Raw genomic sequence first — 22549 nt, 5'->3', positions numbered from 1 at the left:
CAGGTTTGCTCGCGCTTCGCCGATCGCGTAAAGATGATGGGCTTCAGCGCTCCGAGTGTTTGATGAGACGCTTTGCTGTTTTTGTATCTGCGGGACGATTATACGTGTGTGTTACACTGAATTGTTGAAAGGATAATGATGTTGTGCTCGCGGAGAGCGATTTATTGACAAGTTATAACAGCAACGTTGGAGTTGGATGATATTGAAGTAAACTTTCACGGTGAAGAGACATCCTTATGAAAGCAGATCCTGCTGTTATGATAAAAGACGATTTGTAAGGGCAACTGCGATTGCTCGATTGGAGAAAAAAAACTATGATATTATATGGTATACCTTTTTCGGAGGACGAACTGTAACGCCAATAAAGTCGAACACATCGCTATCAAATTAAGGAGATCGTGTGCACTCGAGTTTTAATTATTCTTGATTGTCTGTTGTTTTTACACCGAAATATTTGGTCATTACTGAACCATTCATAATCAAGGTATACATTTTTTTTTCTTTTTGAGGAAAACAGCACGAAGATTATTCTTTTTTTGCTATTTATCATGAAAGAGCTATTATACAAGTATTTTGTTCATACAATACTTATAAAGTCGTTAGTTTATTTTGAGAAAAATTTTCAGTTTCATTAGCATAATATCTGGCTTTCCGTAGAGGACTGCATCGACACAGAGATGCACATTATGCAGCGCGTAAACTGCAAATGAAGGTACCTCTGGCATAAAATCTTCATTTGAGTAAACACCCTGATATAAGAAAAAGCAAATGGCAGCTTATATAGTTTTTACTTTAATTTTATTCAACACAATCACGATACCTTTTTTGGAGGACATTCCCTAATGCCAATGAAATCTAATATGATACCCATAAAATTCTTTTTATTCTCGTCACAAATGTTTGCATCGATCGAAAGACCAGTCGGTACTCTGTAGACACCAAAAGCGCGAGCGGTGGCTGACAATTTCATCTTAAAACATAATTGTGTCTTTAAAAATTTCGAAACGAAGAAGAGTAAAACATCTTGTGCTATAACCTCATACATAAGTTTCCTCTGGCAAATCCATCTTCACGTCCGCGTAAAATCGTAAGGAGTTAGGTTCATCCTCCTTATAGTTTACAGATACATCCAAGGTATCTATGTCAGCGTAACTGCTGTTAACAAATTCAATGCTCGCATCCTCGATGAGGACCCAATTTTCAAGCTGCAAGTATCGCATGATATAAGTTTTCTTAAACTATGTTCTAGATGCCGTTTCATAATTTCTTTCAACTCACTGCACCCAGAACTTCTTCCAATATAATGCAAGATGCAACGAACAAAATCACTTTCATCGTTAAGATTAAACGTTATTTTTAAAAACTATCCCCGAAATAGAAGTGGATACTGGTGCTTAGCAGAACTCGGACTGTAAATGACAAAAAGATACACCACCGTATATGAGTGGCTCTTACGTATTTGAAAAAATCAGGCGCTCATCAACGTGATTGCCTATTGTTTTGCCATTATACTACATAACATTATTGTTTTTGCTTCATTCTAGCTAGCTAATAAAAACTTGTGACCGCCAAGAAAGAGCTTCAACGTCGCATCAGACACATCCTAAAAATTAATTATCTAATCCTTTAAGCAAAGTTGAAAAGACCTTTCTATCAACACTATCGACGACCGATAACACAACAGCAAAGTACAAAAATCTCGCGCGATATCTCAAGTTTTTTTCAATCGGTTCATTTAGCTGCCTGCGCGCTCTTATCTCCGCATCGCTCGCGCACTTTTCTGTCACGTTCCGGCGCTCTTAAATCCCCCCCGCCATATCTCCGATAACTTAATCCATTAGCGCCCCCACTTTTGCTAATTATCGATCTCTCTCCCTGCAACATCGGAATTCCAAAGTCGACCACACGCACTTATACATACTACTCGATTTCTCCATTATTCCGCTAAAAAATTCTTCAATAAAGCTCGCCGCGTGCGTACACGAAACTTGAAAAAGAAAAAAAAAACGAAGGCGAACCTCGAGACGAGCAAACGTCGTATGAGCCGTCAGCGCGACTCTTAATTATCAGACCAAAGAGAAGCCGCCGCGATGTCCCGCTCGAGATTTCTCACGCGCGGCAGCGACTACATACTCCTACGCCAATATTACCCCTCTCCAGAGAGAAAGAGACAGCGACACGAGAGACGGAGAGAGAAGGATAAGTTCGAGGTTCAGTGCCGTGTATGCGTTTAACGAGCCTCGGGGAATCTCGCGTGGAGATTGTGTGCTGCGTGTATGTCTCTGTACACAGACGCGCAGCAGTACGTATGGTATTTATAGCGTGTGTGTGCACCGAGAGGAGCTCGGTTTTATTATCGTAATAACATTAAGGCGGTCGCTTTTGAAGCCTCGTCGAGTATCTGCGCAGCAGCGAGTGACGGCCCTTGACGAGCGATTCGACGTACCTCTTTTTTTCTTTTCAGCCTCGCTGTGTACTACTTGGCCTTTATGTATAGTAATATATCGTTCCAATTTTCGCGAGGCAAACTTTCTCGTGCGCTATCCCATTATAAGAAATATAACGAGTATATGAAAAAATCGTCGCTCTAATCATACGTTCTCCCGTTCTTTGATCCTCCTTTCGTGCAATAGCAGCGCAGACACACAGATGGACGTGTATACTGTGTATAATACACAAGGCGAAGCTCACGAGCGAGATCCTCAAGGGTGACTGCAGCGCACGTGGATTACACACACGCTTCGCTTTTTATTACAAGCACATGACAAGCAGTATAGACATCACGACGACGACGACGCGAGTTTCGCGATTATGCATAGTGCCGCGGACGACGACGAAGGAGAGCAACTGTGCGCACGGCAGAAGAAAGGAACGATGAAGAGATAAAGAAAGAGTGCGGAGAAGAAGAAGAGATGGAGGCGAGGAGCGGTGATGGCTGGCTTGATTGCGAGAGAAAAGCCGTTTTAGGGCTCGGTCTTGAAAGCAGGAGCAGAGCAGGCCTTTGTGTGTGTGTGTGTGTGTGTGTGTGTGTGTGTGTTAAAATAAATAACGTAAATTGTTAGCACCTCGAGAGAGCTCGCAAGGCGGTGTTTACCTAATCGCTCTCGGCTCCGTCTCCGTACAAGGTGCGCAGCGGCATTTTTGGGTGTAAAATCGAACCAAGCTGACGTTAATACCTATTCCATCTTCTCCCCCTCTCTCTTATAATTGTCTGCGCAATGATCAACAGCTGAAATTCAGCGGCAGACTGCATCGCTCACGTATCATAAAGTCACGGACAGCGGATAACTCCGCATAATTACACAGCACTCGAGTCGCAGCTCTCTTGCGTTAATTAATCGCCGCCGGACGACGATGAAAAGCGCCGCGCGCTCGAGTAGTGTATAAGGGGCGGCGTAATTATTTTCCCTCGCACAGCGGCTAATTGCGCGCGCGCGCTCTTCGTTATTACACACCTATACTACTATATTTTTTCAAGAGAGCCGCTGCGCGCACGGTTATAATTGTATTCGGAGCGCTTGCGCAAAAATTTGTCGCTTAAAGGCAGAGCTACTCGGCGAGCGATGGAAATAGCAGCACAGCGCGCTCGTCTGGGAGAGATAAAGATCGCGCCGTTTCTTTCGCGGTAAATTGGACTGAATCATCACAGCCGTCAACTACGACGACGACGACAACGACGAAGATTCCAAGCACATGAAAGAGACATTCCCGAACACCGCGCGCGTGTTTACCCAAAGGCCGTCATTGTCTATTTGAGCCGCGGCGCATACATCAGGAGAGCCAATAACCCGTGTATTTCAAGTGGCCGCGCCGAAACGAGAGGGCAAAGATACAAGCTGCTGCCGCGAGAGGCCTGTGTACAATGTGTGTACGAGTTATATTCTGCGGGCAGAGCCGCAGCGGCAGCTGTCCCTCGCGAGCGCTTGGTATGCGGCATCGGCGTCGACGTCGGCGTTTTGGAGTCATTATTCTGAAAGCTCGGTAGGACTGCGCCGCGAATGAGGCCGTTTCCCGGCTTGCTTGAGAGCTTATTTATGGAGCGGTTTGTAGTGCTTTTTTTGAGCTGTGCGTTTGATACACATAGAGAATTATAGCGACGTACGGTTACGTTGCGTTCGTACGTATCATCGAAGGTTCCGTGTGTGTGTATTGTAGTACTGCCGATTTCTCGCGCCGTTCCGCGAAGCGGCTAATATTTCCAAGGCGAGATATAACCATCCGCCTGACACATCTCTCTCTCTCTCTCTCTCTCTCTCTCTCGCCGCATCAAAGGGCCATTCGCCGACGATGACGCGTCGCGTGACGTGGAAAGCCGCGAGGAGATAAATAAAGGATTACACGCGCAAAAGACACGTCGCTTCGAGTTAATTCCGCAGCGAAAATACATAATCGTCAGCTTCCGGCATTCACTTCTCTGAGCCGGTGAAATTCGCGCAACGAGTCTATACGATGCATGTGTATAGCCGGCAAAATGTAGACACTTATGAAAAATGACTCGGGATCACACTGCTCTGCAGGATATAATAAAATCGGGCGTGACACGCGAAAAACGAGGAGAACCGACTCCTTTGATGCGGCTGTTAGCGGCGCGCGGACAGCTGAGTCCACATACGTGCGCGTATAAGTCGTATAAGTCGCGCTGCGCGTCTGGACTGCGAATGACGAGAGATAGCTGACGGCTGGATTTGCATGACAAAAGCGAGCAAGCTCGCCAGCGCGGAATTTCAATCTCGTGAATTGAGTCGTTCTCTCGAAAATTGCGCGCGCGACGATTTTATCGAGAGGGATTCGTAAAAATTCCGCGCTGCGAATCCAGAGAGCGAGGCGGAAGCGCGCTAAGTGGTCCGCGTCGGGGGAAATAAACGATCCGCGACGATTAAAGTCAAAAGAGCTCTCGCGCAAGTGCTCTCTCGACACGTGCTGCTTGCAGTCGCGCTTTTGACTCGTCTGTCTCTCTCTCTCTCTCTCTCTCTCTCTCTCTCTCTCTCGCTCTCGCGGTCTGACGCCTCGTCTCGGGGGCGGAAGGGAAAAAGAGTATACGAGTGCTAGTCCGCGCGGCTGAGATCAAAGAGAGCTGCTGCTGAGCAAACAAGCCACTCTTCGAGAGCTGCCGCTATATGCTCTTTAAATAATTCCCGCGGCATACAGCTTCTTTTTAAAATCGAGGATCTGTCTCAGGGGCCGTCGAAGCATCGGTTTATTGGAAGATATATAGACCAGCGATAGATTTCTCCGGCGTATAATAAAACTCTATACGTTGCGGCAAAGAATCGGCGCGTATCTGTCTCCCGAAAACGTACATCCAGAGCTCCGTATGTACAATAAATCCATCAGGTCTAATCATAAACAAACAGCCGCGAAGCGCGCACGACGACGAGACGGAAGAGATGAGTCGTAAAGATGCCTGCCCGCGCGCGGGGAAAAAATAGCTTGCGCGAGCGATATATAGTTGCGATGTGTCGCCGCGGACACGAGAAAACAATTATATACACACAGGCGTTCTCATAGGTGAGTGTCAATAACAAAGTATCTCTCTCTCTCTCTCTCTTACTCACTTATCTCTCGACGCGGCGTTATAACGCTCGCGGACACAGACGCGTGTTGCTATACCTATATACATCGCGACTGCGTTATCGCCGCGACGGATGATTTACAAGGGAACAGCGCTGGCGGCGCAAATGAGCCCGCGGTACTTTTGATGGCTTATCGACGTTGGTACGTATAGGTTCGCTGCTCTCTCTCTCTCTCTCTCTCTCTCTCTCTCTCTCTCTCTCTCTCTCTCTCTCTCTCTCTCTCTCTCTCTCTACGTTTACCTGCAGCGACTTATTCGAAAATAGATGTGCGATATTGCTCGGGGAAAGACGTTTACTGTTGGCCGCGATTCAAGCGAGAAAAGAAATTTTCTGCCGGCAAATTGCTCGACCGTCTGCGTTTTTTTCAGCGAGCAGCAGCTCTTGCGTCACGATGCTCCCGTTTTTTCTTTTCGCGCTCTCGACTCAGGTGCGTGCATCGCATTATCTCTCCACTGGCGCCTCGAGTTGAGAAATCGCTTTCACGATTGACGTAACGCTCCTGTGTCGTATCGTATAACATGGTATATACAGTTATACACTTATAGATAATAAAGGTGAAGATTGATCTCGTTCAATAATACGAGAGCGAGGATAGAGTCGTGATGCAAAGAAGAAAGTGCAGAGCAGCCGCGCGCGTCGGGGCCTTTGATTTACGATCTCGTAATCGGCCCGCTACTTCCGATCGAGGTCACTCCGCGCTGCATGTATACGTGTTTCCGCGTCGTATAATACACGATAGCAAACCGCGGCCATTATCGCGAAATTAGAGGCTCTCGGATCGATGCGCTCATTCAAGTGTCCGAGATCGTTTAAAGAGGAGACAGACAGACGCTGTCGCGGTAGCTTGCACTTTTGCTTCGGGAGATCAATAGGGGCCCCACTTTCGTCGTCTCTAATTCGCGCGAGTAAAACGACGGAGCTGCATTCGGTTTCGAAATTCTTCTTTCGAGTCGGCGCAATCAGCGCAAAGGACAGCTCGCTCCGAGAGATATTACGTTTTAATTACGTTTTATACGCTTCATAAATTACGCATAACCCTCGCGATTCCATTAGGTTTTCATAATCATTGTTCGTCTCTCCTTTATAATGTACATCTCGCCGTGCGTATGCATATACACTATTGCGATTTTAATGAACAGTCGTGTAATAAATGGCTTTCAGTCATTAACTTTTGTACCATATCTCTCCGCGGGCAGCCGCACGGCACGCAAGCCCATAAAGAGAGAAAAAAAATTATGTCACACACGAAATCGTTACAAACATCCGGTCGTCACGTATCCCCGAGCATCCACCCTCTCGCACCCATTCAAAAAATTTGTATTCAAACGCGACTTTATCCCAGCGCGGGATCTCCGGGCTAAATAAGGGCTAATTTCCGTGCGCCCCTTTGTGTTTCTTCGTCCAGCACTTACACACGCGAGCGTTTAAAACGTCGCTCTCTGTGCGCGGGGATATGGGCGAAGGGGCGGGGGGAGAGAAGCGAAGTTTACGAGGCGTTTCTCGTTTTCGTTTTCACCGCGCGTAAAAACGCGGCGGTTGCGCGCGGGCGGGCATAAATCACGAATTAATATCAAAGTGTATGTGCATAGGTCGGCGCGGCTTATTATTGCGCGTAGCGGCGTGTATTTCTTTTTTTTCGTTGCGATAAGTTGCGGGACTTGTTGTACCATAGCTGCGATGTGTTATAACAATAATACGCGCGTGTGTGCCGTGAATAGGTTGGGCGATTATTGTTGCTGAACAATTAGTCCGACGTGCCTTGATGATTGTGGAAAATTTATTCTCCGCGCGACGAGAGGAGGTATTTACCGGCTAATAGAACACGTGCGCCTTTATAATTAATTGTCGTTGCTTAACGAGAGCCATAAATGTAAATAAAATAATAGAAGAAGGCGCGCAAGGCCGCAAAATCGAGAGAGATCTAATCGCTCTTGTATTGTCTCCCCCATAGTTATATTGTACGTTGTAAAATCGAATCAATTGTACAAGTATTAAGCGCCGACTCACCGCATTTATCTTTCTGGCATATCGTATATTTATTGCCCACTAAATCAGATATATATTATATTACAGCGAGAAGAGCCGCCTATACAAGCGCCGCCGTAAAACTCGGATATTATTTCACCGTATTACATTCGCGCGCGAGTGTAGAAAACCGCAGACTAACGAATTCTTCTCGCTAACGATCGACTAGTCCGTCTAAGCGATAAATCAAGGAAAAGTCGGAACGCTTTTCCGTTGGGAGCTCGCAGCGGAGCCCGTTTCGGGCTAGAGCGCACATCTGGGCATAACAGATAGGTATATGCTGATGTATAGGCAGCGGTGCATTCACAATCCCTCCTTTTCCTCGCCTGTAATACCTCTCTAGGATCTCCGCCGCCGCTAAAGGCCGTCTCTTTCTCGGCGAGTCTATATGTGTGTGTGTGTGTGTGTGTGTGCGGCTTGGTCGAGCGTTAATAAACGATCCGAGATCAAAGCCGCGAACGGAGAGCATCTCGGCTCTCTCATTAGCGGCGATGAAACGAATCGAATCATCCGAGCGTGCGTACTCCGTACGGACGTGTGCACAAACTGCTGCGCGCAGCGAATTCGTCGACGGATCCTTTGCATCGTAAATTTTCGAGACTCTATATTCGGAACAGCGAAGAAGTTAGCGATGATTGTTTTTCGTTGATGAAGTGGCGAGATCGAATCGATCTCTTATGCTGGAAAAGGAAGGACAAAAGTAGCCTATTCACGCACGTGTCTACCCCTCCTTCGCGCGTCGTCTCGGCGACCTGTTCATTCATGCGGGCACATGAGGACACCGAATATTTTAAGTGCCTCGCGATGACGTGATTCATTCATGCTTCTTCGGTCGGACTCTGTATGAGAGCCAACCTTCTTAATTGGACCCGCAGACGTGACCCCGTCACCTGTCGATCTTACAGCCGAAAATCCAACGCGTCGCTTTCTCTTCTCCGGTGTGTACAATTTACGTATGTGCGCGTTTGCGAAATTCCCTTTTACGCGCGCGATGCCAACTCGAGATTATTCGGGACATCGTTAGGTCTTCAAAGTATGCAGTGGATATACATTGGGAAATCGGCAGGAATACTAAGTGTACAAAAATATCTATTAAATTGCCGCGAAGACGATCAAAAACACAAGAATTATATTCACTATATCTAAAACGGAAACGCGATAATTAAATATCCTCGTCCATAACGCGCGTTGTCTCATCGGACCGACCGCACAGAATCCGGTTTTTTTTACGACTCTCCTCGACAAAAAGAAACAAGCGCACTCGCATCCCCTCGAGAGCTTATATACGCCTAATCCTCCACTATACCCGAACAAAAGAGCCCGGCGAGCGATATTCTCGATGGCAGCTTCCTGCGATCCCGCATCCATAACGTCTACTTACATCATACTCTCTACTCTGGACAGCGATATATATCTCACGCGACACTGCGCGTCACTCTTTCTCTCTTTTTTCGTCCGTCGGTGAACTCGAGCGTGTACGTCCTCTCTCTTCCGCACAATACATGCGTGAAAAGCGCCGGAGAGATGCACCGCGTTCGATTATTACAGGGACGGGGGTCTTCTTCGTTTTATACATTTCATACGCGCTCCGATCGTTAAGTGACCCATTCTCGCGAGAACGATGACGATCAAGATCTCAGCAAAGACGCAACTCGGCAAAGGGGCCGATGCATTTGCTGGCTGCAGCTGAGAGCGAGAGATGTGAGGGAGCGATAGCGAGGGATATACAATAATACCGAGTCGTCATGCTGTCTCTGCATCTTTTGGCTTTTTAACTCTAGAGCGCAGAGGCTCTTTGTAAACGAAAGGCCTCTTTACGCTCTAATATCCGAGATTCGATTTCGAGGGAAAATTGTTGTTCGCGATACATAACGATTCTCTTCTACACACACACACACACGCGCGCGCAGCTGTCAACTCGCATACGCACGTATCCTCGATTTCGCAGTACCTATACGAGTGTATAATATATACAATAAAAAGATATCGCCTCGACTCGTTCCCCTTTTTTGCGCGCAAAAGCGGAGCAAAGCGATCGGCGAGGATGCCACGAGAGAGAGAGAGAGAGAGAGAGAGAGAGAGAGAGAGAGAGAGAAAGATTCCGAGAGATCGAAGCCGCGCGCGCTCTCGATTGCCTTCTACCTCCGCGCGCTATACTGCAATGTATATAGAGATCTTGAAGGACGAGAGAGCTGCGCGCGCGATTTTCCGACCGCGTGCGCTGCAGCCGCTTCTTCTGTACATGCTGCGGTAAAAGGGCCTGGCGCGCGCTGAATGGCGATCCGCGGACACTTTTCTCCCTGCGAGATGCAGATTTATCCCTTTTTGCCCGGCCGACTTTCCGAGATAGAGAAGCTCAGCTTGTTTTTCGGTATATTTAATTCGCAACCGACACTGCACCTGACGTCGGAATAGCTATAGAGGCTGACCTTGTAATCGGATTGCAGTTTTTATCTCGAAATTGCTCGCCGAAGGAATAACAGTGATTTCGTCGTCGCGCTTTTTGTTTACGTTCCGGTTTTTTTCTTCTTCGCGTATATAATGTCAAACGGTATCGATTGCGCGCGATAAGATACAGCGCGAGTGTAAACGAATCGACGCGCTGCGGCGCTTTTATGAATGGCACGAGCGAATCGGTCGAGCAAAAATCTAATGCTCCGCTGAAATGCTGACGTGATTTCGGGAAGTGAGCTTCGACGCTTTTGTTGACGAGTATCGGATTCACCGTGGCGAATGTTATAGGGACCAGGAATTTCTCAATCAGAATCTCGACGGCCGTGGTGTGGCTTACCGGAATGAATATCGTGAATGGATATTTATTCAGATATACGAAATGCTTGCTAATACAGGTACCGACCCGTTGGATCTTTTCGGCGGTCGATCCGAATTTCGAGCTCCGCTATAATCCGTTCAAAATTGATGCTCTGCGCGGTTTTTGCATATTCGAGCGAGGGATATAATATATTATCCTCTCGTATAAGTGGTTATAATCGTCAAGATACGAGTTTAACGAATGCGCAACATTAAAAGATCGAGTGTAATTCACTCTGGCGTAATCTCTCCGCCGACGATGACAGCAATGAAGGATAAGAGGCGCGTGAATAATAACCATCGTCTCTCTGCCCAGCTTCCGATATCGCACACCAGTTTTGCCGGATCTCGGGACAATTAGTTATCGCGCCGAGGGGGGGGGGGGGAGGGGATACACTCGTAAAAATCGACGATCTTCTCTCGACGAAAAGGAAGAGAAGAGAGACTCACCTCTCGCTCGGCCTGCAGCTGATCCTCGTGGCCCATGAAGTTGGGCATAGCAGTGAGGTTGTACCTGAGGCCCCGGCAGAACGACACGTTGAGTCGCTCGCATTTGGCGCTGGAGCCCTGGTGGTTGAGACCCCAGGAGCGCGCACTACCGGTCAGACCGACAAGGACCAGGCCGAATCGCAGGAGCAGGAACATCTTCGATGATGACATCCTCGCACGATCTTACCGCGATTCCTATAGTTCACACCGACAAAGTCGACGGGATCATCATCGTCGCGATCGTTCTCCGCGATGTCAGTCAGAGCTATAGATTTTCAGAAGACACTTGTTACACTCGTGGTCCGTACGTTCAGAGCTGGTACCACTTCGGTAATGCGGCGATTCACTTCACTTCCTTCACGCATACTCCATCCAGAGGATTAACCAGAAGAATCGTTGGAAAACAAGAGCAGAGCCTTCAGTACGGAACCGCGCTCGAAGAAAGCTGCGGCGGAGCAGCCGCGGAGCGCAGCACACGGCTCGGCAGTCGGCAAGGTACTGAACTCAACTCGGCTCTGGCTCTCTCGCGGCGACGTGCTCGGCTCCGTTTTGTATTTTCAATGCCCGCGCCGCGCGGCCGCAGGGTGAGGGAAGACCGGTGCGCTCTCTCTCTCTCTCTCTCTCTCTCTCTCTCTCTCTCGCGCGCGCGCTCGCCGGTTCTTCCGACGATGCGCCGCGCACGGAGAAGAGGGGAGGGAGGACGACTGGTCCAGAGCGAAGGATGGTGATGATGATGATGACGAAGAAGAGAGAGAGAGAGAGAGGAGGAGAGGATGAGAGGTGAAGGAAACGCGAGGATTTTGATTGAGGTTTGTTTATGCGATTTTGATTTGGATTTAGGTTCATTAGGCGTGCTGATGCGAGAATGAGGTTTGTTATTGAGGTGAGTGATTTTTTTTCAGGAGGAAGTCGCTGGTTAAGTGCCTCGGCGTGATTGAAGGAAATTATTCTCGTGACTACGCGTAAACGTATGAGAAATCCACGTTGGAAAATAAGCGAACTCGCTGGTCTCGTGGGATTCGTCACCAACGCGCGAACGAATTCCGATCGCTCAAGAAATCACGAATAAGTATAGACACACGGCGCGGAGAAAGAAAGAATTAGACGGAGAAACAGAGGCAAAAACGTTAGCTCTCCGGCCCGATTTTTTCTCAGTCCTTTATTGGCCCCCTTTCCTTCCTATACCCTCCACAACACACTGCACGGTCTCGCGCGCTTTGGAGGACCTATTATTTTGAAAGACCGTCGGAAGAATTTCGTCTCGGTCCGCTCGCGCACACCTTTGCGCTTATGGGATAATAATTGGCGGGCCTGAGGGGAGCCCGATGGAAATAGCGTATCTTGATTTCGAAATTGCGTGACGAGGCTTGTCGATCAGGAGCCGAGAGTCAGGAGCTCGTTGTTAAGATTCAAGTTTGGAGAGATGCAGAGGGATTTTTTATTTATTGTTTATGCGACGGGTGACGAGGAGGAGGAAGTGAAAGTTCCTGCATTATTGATTATCGGCGCTGATAAGGCTCGGACGAGATTATTTTGTTTATTGATACGCTATGACGAGCAGCATTTGTCGCTCTCCGAGCAAACGCTACATAAAAACTAAACTGTCGATGCAAACTAGTACACGTTACATAAAGCGCAGCTCGCTTCAAAAAGCTCAATCAATTTTCAATTTTTCAGCGGAGCTCGCGCTGCACTCATTACGAAATGAACTTTTGCGCAAAACTCGAATTCCCCTAATTAAATCCAATGCGAGCGGCACGAGTAAACGTGCACATAAATTCCTTCGATATATTACCATATAAGTGTCCGATACGGCAATCCGACTTTCTACGCGCAACACACACACACACACACACATGAACCAACTGCAGCAGTAGCAGCACCGACTTTATAAGTCACAAAAGAGCGCGGCAGGTCAGTAATTTCCCATACTCGAATAATGGCCTGTAACGCTATAATGTGTATAAGGAGCTGTACACCCATGATATCGCAATGATCGTCGTCGTCGTACATTAACAGAAAAATACCAGAGGAGCCTCTAAGCTCTCTACCTACATTATATTATGCCGTAGATATAGGCTTTGCGCCGACAAAGCAGCTGCCACGCCGATATTGCCCGCGTAATGGCTGATGACTGCAAATACCTCAGTGCAGTGATCAATGCAATCGATCGTGCGGTGAATCAATGTTGATTTATCCGATCCTACAACTCGTCCATATGCGAGTAATATTCCCTACCTCGAAAACCTCCAAAAATCAAAAACCACATATCGACCGCCTGTTTACCATAGCTCGAATCGCTACATCAGCACAGCGCGCTTACATTAGCCGGAAGCGAAATTAATATAGACCAGCGTAAATCACTCGAGAGTTTACCGTTTCAGCGAGTGTATCATACACACACGTGCGCGCAGAGGCGGTCTTCGAAAATTTGTCTGATTACCCATCTGGTGCGCACGCGGGGAATGGTGGGGGTGTATAAGGGAGATCGGGTTGCGTTTTGTGCGCGCAGACCTTTTGTATATGCGCTCGCGAAATTCATTGTAATACCACGAGAGCACCTCACAATGCTGCCAGGTTGCGTACTCCCTTTCGAGATAAATAATAATGGCTCGTCGAAAGTGGGCTCTAATAAATCCCCATTATTCCGCGTTCGTATATGTATGCGGTTGTGACCTCGCTTCACGCAGACTCCTTTTTTTTAGTCCTTTTCTACAATTTTTTCGGGCACTCGATGGACGCCGGCTACTCTCTCGCTCCTTTCTTCGCTTCGCTATTCGTTACGCTCTCTCTCTCTCTCTCTCTCTCTCTCTCTCTCTCTCTCTCTCTCTCTCTCTCTCTCTCTCTCTCGAACCGCGACGGTTTTTGTGCGAGAGGGCATATATCTACATAGTAGAGTCCCCCTGGATCAGTTGCGGCTGGCTCTTCGGGGAACTTTTGTGTGTGCGACGGTAGAGGACGAGAGTTTTATAGTCACGTGCGGGCGTGTGTGTGTGTGTGTGTAATTGTCTCCGAGCGCAGAGGGCAGGTATATAACACAGTGAGCTCATCGTTGATGGGAAATGGATTTGCGCCAGGCGGTTCGCATTTTGAAGTTCGGATGTATAACTATAGGTATTCCTACGCTCTCGGCGCGTCTATATGATTGAGAGCTAAGTATGCATGAGATTAGGCTTTGGGAGGAGAGCTCTTGAATATTATATGAGCTACCGAAACGCTTTGTGAGCGAGCGATCGGCTCTGACGGAGTGGCGTCATCGTTTCATCATATACGCCTCTCAATTTTCGTGTGTCTAAAACCTTTTTTAATAAACGTTGGAGTAAATTCATAAAACAAATCAACCTAAAAAACGAGCACATCCCAACATTGTTTCAATCCCCCGTAGCGAGCGTCCAATCTTCAAAAAGCGTACATCGCTCCCAATTCGCAGAAAATCAAGACTCGCACGACAATCAAAAAGCCGTGGGCCTTGCACACACACTGCAGCGGCACAACGTTCGACATCTCATTCTCGTAGTCCCTCTCTCTCTCTCTCTCTCTCTCTCTCTCTCTCTCTCTCTCTCTCTCTCTCTCTCTCTCTCTCTCCGAACACAATGCACAAAAGAGAGCTGCGCAGAACAAGAGGAAGAAGCTGCAGCAGCAGAGTATAGCTTCCCAAGAAGAAGCAGTTCTGATGCAAGGATCTTTTCGAGGAACGTGTTCGCGAGATCGCGAAAGAGAGAGAGAGAGAGAGAGAGAGAGAGAGAGAGAGAGAGAGAGAAATGAGCAAACGCCGTAACGGTACAAAGCGCGTAATTAGCACTTTTACGTCCAGCAGCGACCAAGAGAGCAAGAGAGAGAGAGGAAAAGGGAGAAGTTACGTCGGGGACGGTGCGGGATCAAAGCGCCAAAGGGAGTCCTGCCAACCTGTCGCGCCAGTTCCTCTCTCCCTCTTTTTTTTGCTCTACACCGCGAGCGCGGAGATGAGCGCAGCTTTCATTATTTTTAACTACAAAGTACTAAGTGTTTTTAGTTCCCGCGCGACGCTCTCGATGCTGAAAGAGTATTTTAGAAAAGTAATCTGCGCACTGGATATCTCGGCTTTGCGGAGTTGTTAAATTACACAGGCACGGCTTTTCGAAGTTTAACGATTGTAAAAGCTTCCGACGGTAAAAAACGGCGCGCGAGTGTTGTATATTTTTGCGCGGCGATTATCGTCTTGATTCGGCTCGTCGGTATTTCGAACTCTTAAAAACCAGTAGCGACGAGAAAAGTTGATGAAAGATGCAATCCTACTCCCTCCCCTCTTATTGTCCAGCAGCTTTCGACAAAAACAGGGAACGTCAGAAGTGGCCGTCTCATGCGATCCGTAGCGCGCAGGTATGTACATGAAGACTCTCGTCGAAGCTGTCGATAAACGCCGCCGGCAAGAGAGAGAATCTCTGCTACATGGGCGTAACGAATCCGCGGCGATTTTTCGTCAGCGCGCGACGTAGGGGTGCAGCTCTCGGCAGCATAGTAAATATAATGGAAAAGCGAAGAAAGGGAGCTCTCCGTTTCGGCGCCTCACAAAGGCGGCCCCCGTGTACTACTTGATTTTCCGAGACGAAAGGTGCGAGAGCGGCTTCTCTTTCTCTACAAACACGGATTCCTCTTTTATTATACCGTATGGATATATAGGTGTACGTGCTGGAGGAAGATGAAGAGGAACGTATGAAGGACGTTTGATTGACTTGAGGTTTTTTCATCAAGTCTCCTCGTCGACGTGTATAATACACGCGCACACACACACACACACACACACACACACACACACACACACAAGTGCGGCGAATTTCACGCGGTGTGTGCGGGCTCGCATCTGATCAATGACGCTTATTATTTCCTCGACGGCTGACTAATGTGCGGGATACGTCCGCGAGGCGGGTAATTTGAAAGGGTCTCTCTAGGAAGTGTATACGCCGTAATGGGCTTCGTTGATTATTCCGCGAATCGAGAAGTCATCCGTTATATTATACCTTAAACAATATACTGTTGCAAATCCAAAGAGGTAGAGAAACAGTACCCATCAGCCGATAAAAATTCCCTTTGAAAATAAGCAGGAGACAATTAAATTAGCCCCATTGTCGCGAGTGCGTATAGCCGTACACAAGCAGCAAAAACAGAGAGGGCGGAAGAAGGAGAGGAGAGAAAGGATCGAGCGCTGCACTGGAATGGGAGATTGATCGCCGCGGAGCGAGAGTGAGTAGAGGGAAAGAGAGAGAGAGAGAGAGAGAGAGAGAGAGAGAGAGAGAGAGAGGCGCATCAAAAACTCGGCCCGCGAATTCGGAATTCGAGACGTCGCAGCAGAAAAAGAGATGCGCGCGCTTATTCGTCGTCGTCCTTGCGCCGCCGCGACTCGTTATTTCGGCTCCGATGTGCCGCCGCTGCCTCTTTTTGCGCTCTCTGCAGGCTCTCTCATCGCAAGTTTTGCTCAGTATCGGCGCGCGACCCTTTGCGATTTCGCGATTTTCGAGCCGCTTTGTTTATCGTGTGTAATGACGATCGCCGCCGCCTTTTATACGAGGAGAGAGAGGATGGATTTCAGAGTTTTTGTCAAGCGCGAGAGGGATGTTGCAGCGGCTCTACTTTTTCGAGAGACGCGCAAGTCGTGCTGCTGCCCCTGCTGCTGCTGAGGACGACGGTTTATAATTGTAGAAGATTTCGCGGTGTTCTGAATTCTGCGTGAGTTTTTGCCATCAGCGAGGCATGGATTGTGGGAAACGCCGACTACGATGTGGAATTGCGTAGAGGCGAGAGCACGCAGGACAAAAAGCCATGATTTATACGGCGTTTGTCCGGCAAAGCGTTTTATGTTCGAAATTGTTTTACTATCGCTGGCTTTATACAATAACGCATCGCCGCGTTTCTCTCTCCCTCAAGGACCTCCGTCGCGATCGCACGAGAGAGATCCGCTCTCGCACACTCGGCAATTAGTTCCGGATTCCAGTCATCCGGCATTTCCTTTGATTCGCGTAGCTAACGCGTCTCGAGGCCTCTCCTATAGACTCTCAGAGCTCGCGCACTATTATGCACTTGCCGACACGTTCCTTCGAATCCCAAGAAGCTCCTCTCTTGGAGAAAAGGTGAAAGAAGCCGAGGGCCTTCGAAAGCATTGTACGCGTCTCTCTCTCTCTCTCTCTCTCTCTCTCTCTCTCTCTCTCTCTCTCTCTCTCTCTCTCTCTACCTGCGAGATTTTTCCCTTTTCAGAATCATCGGCCAGCAACCGAGAAACTGAGAAAAGGGGACCACCCTCCTGCGGATTACCAGCGGTGCGGCTACCTATGCACTGTGTGTGCTTTGCGCAAGGCGTGCGCTAAACGCTCTATTCTAATCCTCTTCGCGCCGCCTTACGTCATCGCCCCTGTAGGCGCACTGGAGACGTGAAAGAGAGAGGGGCTATGCTAATTTGTCCGCGCGTGAGAGGATGCCGCTGTGAGACCAGAAATACCGGTGAGCGGAGATTTTTTTTAACAAAAGTAAAATCAGCTGATTTGAGTTCGACACTTTCGACATAAACGTTTATTGCATGCACAAGGAGGTACTTAGCCTATCAAGCTTATTACACGGCATGCGAGTTAGTCTCTGGAGAGAGAGAGAGAGAGAGAGAGAGAGAGAGAGAGAGAGAGAGAGAGAAGCCCGCAAAGCAAAGTAAATCATACTTGTGCACAGATAACCGCAAAAAACGGCGTAATAGCGCCGCTCTCCCTCTCTCCTCCGCGGCGTGCATCCTTGAAAAAACCATAAATCCCAAAACGCGCGCGCCGCCGTGAAATTCAAAAACAATATCCATAATCATTTTATAGTCATTTCGGCCCGTATAAGGCTCTGCCATACACTCCCATCCTTCTAATAATCGCAAAACGCCGGGGCGAGACAGGCTGCACAAAGTCTTCCCTTTCTCTCTTGGTCGCAAAACAAAGCAAAAACGGGGGAACGCGTTCACTCTCTCTCCCTCTCTCTCTCTCTCTCTCTCTCTCTCTCTCTCCTCGCTGGGGCTTGGCGTCACGCTAAATTATTTCCTCCAATAACAAAAAGGACATCATCATCAACGGAGGCCGCCGCCGCCGCCGCCGCCGCCGCTGTGTTGCATGAGCGCCCTGAGGATAATTCAGAATGAAAACCCGAGATTAAAGTTCTGCCTTTCGTTTTTGCCTCGGACTAAACGCTGCCGCTGCCGCCGCCGTTGCTGCGAACACCTTCACAGAGAGGAAGATTAGAGGGACGCAGCTGCGCGAAGATGATCGGGCGCAATTGCAGGGACGGTGGGTGGTTATATACAGAGAGCCATGGGCGTATAATATACGAACAAAAGCCGGAGAGCTTTTTGTCCTTCAGTCACTGCATGGCTTTCAACAGGGCTGTATGTGTGTGTTCACTTCGGTGCAGCACGACACATCCGTTGACTTCTTTTTTCTCTTTAATTGTGTGTACACCAGCAGCCATACTTGATTGACAATTACGTAAGCCAGCGGAGAAAATTCGCCTTAATTGTATAATATAATGACTTCTCGTACAGCGGCGGCCGCTGTGGGGTAATAAAGCAATTACGCGGCCGGTAATTTCGCGCAAAAGCGAATAAGAGAGGAGAGAGATTGAGCGAAATTATAACGTAATAATCGACCGGATTCTCATAAACGATTGGTCAGAAAATTATTAAATTTCTCTCGACTTCCACCTCGGGGCAGTACACGTCAAGAGATTCACGTATACAGTGCCAGCGAGAAAAGCAAAAGAAAAGAAGCAAGAGACGTAAGGAACGTCCGTTTGCTCGATGATGCGATTGAAATGTAACAACGCCGTCGGCGCATACGTATTCTCGCTTTAAACGATGGGATCTATTTTGCGTATTTATTGCGTATTTATTCCATTGCGTGATATCGCGAAATTGAATCTCTCGGGGCGAACAATTGAAACAATTCAGAATTTAATTGCGAGATCGCGAGCGTCGAGGAGCGAGTATAACCAGAGGATAAAAATGCAAATGATGCACAGTTATACATACGGTCGATGGTAATAACTTCCCTGCGCGCGGTAGATGTGGCTGAGCGTTGAGATGGGACGTGGAACTTGATTGCGCGATCGTAATACGGCTAATTGAAGCGAATGCATTTTGTCATTCTACGCGGTTCAGCATAAAATTTCATTTCGCACGTGAGAGCGAACTATCAGACGCACGCGATGATTCCATCTTCCACGAAGTATAAACAAATGAATTACACATTCAGAGCTACACAGGCATACCGGGCATAAACGTCGTTCAAAAAGCAATAGCCCATTCGAATTTCGTCGCAAATGAGTCCTCTGATAGCTTCTCTGCCCGCACGTCTACATGTATCCCCAGCTCTGTCTCTCTCTCTCTCTCTCTCTCTCTCTCTCTCTCTCTCTCTCTCTCTCTCTCTCTCTCTCTCTCTCTCTCTCTCTCTCTCATCATACTATCACAATACACATTTTTGCTGTACTACTACTCCTGCTGTATACAATTTATCGTACAACATATTGTACGCCAAATAAATCTAATAAATCTAAAAATCTAAAAAATCTCTCTCTCTCTCTCTCTCGTATTACGTCTAATTTCAGTCTTAAAATCAAGTGCCAATCATGGCTTCACTCGCGGATGTGCATCAGCGTCAGCGGAGGGAAGGTGCATTAGAGCGCAGCTCTGGGCTCTCGAAAAATGACGAGCAAGAGCGAACAGCAGCGGCAGCAGCGCTAGAACGAAGAAAAGGATCTACGCGAGAAGCCGGCGCAGAAGAAGAAGAAGAAGAAGAAGAAGAAGAAGGCTGTGCGAAGGAAGGCAATGGGAGAGAGAGAGAGAGAGCGCCGGGTCGGCGAGCAGCGGCTCATCAAAGGGGATTGTAATTAGCCGCGCATGTGCCGCTCCCCGACGCCGTCATGCCAGACCGAGCTGCAGTAGGGCTCTATACACACGCACACGTATACAGCAGCAGCAGCGATCTTTATATACAGTAAAAACGAAGCGAGCGGCAGAAACGCGCCGCGCGCGGAGAGCTTTTTGCTCCGCGGAGGTTTTTACGAGAGCGAAAAAGAGCTTTTGCGAGAGGAGGACGGCTGTCGCCGAGGAATTTCGCGATTTCGCCGTCGCCGCGCGACTCTGTGATGTGGGAAAAGGAAACGCGCCGTCGTCAGCTGCGTGATCTGTGTGTTCGGACGTTCGAGAGAGTTTTTGTCGGATCGGAATGGACTCGAGGCTCTCTCGGTGAAATCGACGATGAGGTTGGTGCGTGAAAAATTCGCGTGAATTATAATTGAGAATAATTAAAACCTGCGCGCGTATAGCTTAATCGAGTAACGCGTGTTAATAATTACCGAAGTAATTCCAGCGCGCGGGAAAAAATTTAATTCGGCGGTGTGTGCATTATATAAATTTGAATGTCCAATTACGAAATCAATTTACGTGCCGCCTCGAACGCGAATCTAACAACATATAAGGGGGAGGAAAAAAGCCGAGGCGCGATTTTTAATTAAAACATCTATTTTTAGCGCATCGATCATATTCTCTGTTGCAGCGGACCGGGAAAAGCGCGGAACTCTCATTATTATGCAAGCGCGCGAGCCTTCCGGCGATGCATCACGTGTTTTATCGTCGATCTATCAAGAGAGAGGCTTTCGAAAGCACCGCTCTATCGAAATTACGCGGACGTCGCGGCTGTTTGCATACTGAGCCATGTAAAAGCGCCGTAAGCGCACATCAGGCGTTACTAAATCAAAAAAGCATCGCACGTGCGATATCGCGATAATTACACTGCGAAAATTCAATTCGCAAAGCGAAGCGCGGAGCTTTGTAACGTATAGACGAAAGGAAAAGGAAGAAGACTAAAAAATATATCCATTACGTTCGCGTGTATAGTATATACATAATATTAATCGAGGAAGTTGCCGGCGGCGGCCGAAAAAGCCCGAGCTCGCCGGGGGCAGGTGCGATCGCGCGCGCGCGCGCGAGAGAGAGTCTCTCTCCGCATTAAATTCGAATATCCGACACGCGGGATAAAAAGCCCCGCGTGTATAAAGCCGCGGAACGAACGCCGCCGCCGCAGCCGCTGCAATTCATTAAAAGTGCCGCGGGCACAGGAAAAGGAACACGATGTTGCCGGCCTCTCTCTCTCTCTCTCTCTCTCTCTCGTGTGGTATATATATATATATATATAGGGTCTATCCCGTGTATACTTCGGGGCGCGCATTAAATCGACGTTATTACGGGTTATTACGGAGTAATGAGTGAGAGAGAAGGATCCCCCCTTCCCTCTGCAGCGTTTTCGCGCTGGCTTTTTCTCGCCGCCGAGATCTCTCTCGGGCCGTCTCTCGATCTGCTCCCGATATATTCGCGCGTGTGTATATAGTGTACGTCGTGTACATCGCGCGCGATATATCGTTTTTTTTTATAGGGGACCACCGTGTTGCTTGACCTCGGATGTGCGAGGGTAATGATGAGTAAGTGGAAGTGCGCGCGCGGCGTCTGAATAATGGGTTAATTACGAAGATGATTTTTATATTATATTAAGGTCCTGCAGCGGATACAATGCAGAAACGCTTCGATTGCGCTCTGATGTGTGTATACACTGTATAATTATATAATCGATATCACGCGTGCCGGCAGATTTCATCTCTGCGCGCCGCGCAGCTGTGCAATTAAAGTAAAGAAATTCCCTCGTCGTTTATCCATAATACTTTTACTGCAGAGCTTGCCTTTTCTGTATAGATTCCCGGGGAGACTTCAAACCCGAACGGAATGCGTCCTAGCAACATCGGCATCACAAATCTCACTGTACAGGCATTATGCATTTTTCATATAACCAGAAAATCCTATATACAATACGATAACATATTCATTGGCGCGCAACCGCATATCCCATCCGATCCGCGCATCAAACCGCTATGCATGAAATAAATTTCATTAGACGCTATTACACGCGCTCTCGGATCATCCCTGCACCGCGCGCGAATCGAAATCGCTCTCAGAGGTATACACCTCTCTCCTACAACAGGTACACACGTATACACAACATGCAAGCGGCACACAGAGTATATATACACCTCGAGCGCGCGCATCCATAATGAAGGGCCGGCTCTCTCTCTCTCTCTCTTCCTCTCTCTCCCTCCCTCCCTCTCTCTCTCTCTCTCTCTCTCTCTCTCTCTCTCTCTCTCCTCCGCTGCAGAGCGCAATCTCGGGGCCGCGCATGCAGCAGGCTTTTATAGCCGCTCCGCGCGCGGCGTGTAATGACGGGTCTCCGCAGCGCGCAGCGCCGGACGATGGTGTGACCCTACACCCTACTCTCTTTTATACTTTTTCCTTCTTTTTTACTGCGCGCGGCGATCTCTTACTCGCGGCCGCTTTATTGCCGGCATTGTCTCTCTCTCTCTCTCTCTCTCTCTCTCTCTCTCTCTCTCTCTCTCTCTCTCTCTCTCTCTCTCTCTATCTCTCTCTCTCCATTGCGGACTGTGACTCCAGGACGACAACGTCACCCGTGGTACACTGCGGCTCTTCGTGGCATTGTATCCGAGAGCAATAGACTTTACAGGCGTTTCAGGGACTCCAGGCTCGAATCAGATCGACGCGTTTACAGATTAGCTAGAGACTATGCTCACAAACAAGTCGAGGAGGCCAGGCTGAA

The 22549-nt window shown here is 48.3% G+C and overlaps 2 protein-coding genes across 4 annotated transcripts in view; both read right to left on the bottom strand.

Moving 5' to 3' along the window:
* Nucleotides 1–22549, bottom strand: part of LOC100115634 (frizzled-4) — a 45168-nt gene that overhangs the window by 17055 nt on the left and 5564 nt on the right. For 2 of the 3 annotated variants that reach the window (XM_001600250.6, XM_008210439.4), the window contains exon 1: nt 10860–11760. The exons of the other annotated variant lie outside the window; for it this stretch is intronic. In XM_001600250.6, the coding sequence (XP_001600300.2) occupies nt 10860–11069 (210 nt within the window). In that variant the 5' untranslated portion in view covers nt 11070–11760. Of the gene's footprint in view, nt 1–10859; nt 11761–22549 lie in introns of those variants that run through there. 3 annotated transcript variants of the gene reach the window in all.
* Nucleotides 529–1123, bottom strand: LOC103316506. Its single transcript, XM_008210437.1, has 3 exons — nt 1037–1123; nt 821–970; nt 529–749 (listed from the first exon to the last, which is right to left on the bottom strand). Exons 1-3 carry the CDS (start codon nt 1043–1045, stop codon nt 600–602), a joined length of 309 nt encoding a protein of 102 aa, XP_008208659.1. The 5' UTR covers nt 1046–1123; the 3' UTR covers nt 529–599.

Source organism: Nasonia vitripennis, chromosome 4, assembly GCF_009193385.2.
Source record: "Nasonia vitripennis strain AsymCx chromosome 4, Nvit_psr_1.1, whole genome shotgun sequence".
In the NCBI taxonomy this organism is placed as follows: domain Eukaryota; kingdom Metazoa; phylum Arthropoda; class Insecta; order Hymenoptera; family Pteromalidae; genus Nasonia; species Nasonia vitripennis.
The sequence above is the reverse complement of the archived record's forward strand: the minus strand, read 5'-3'. Positions and strand labels throughout refer to the sequence as shown.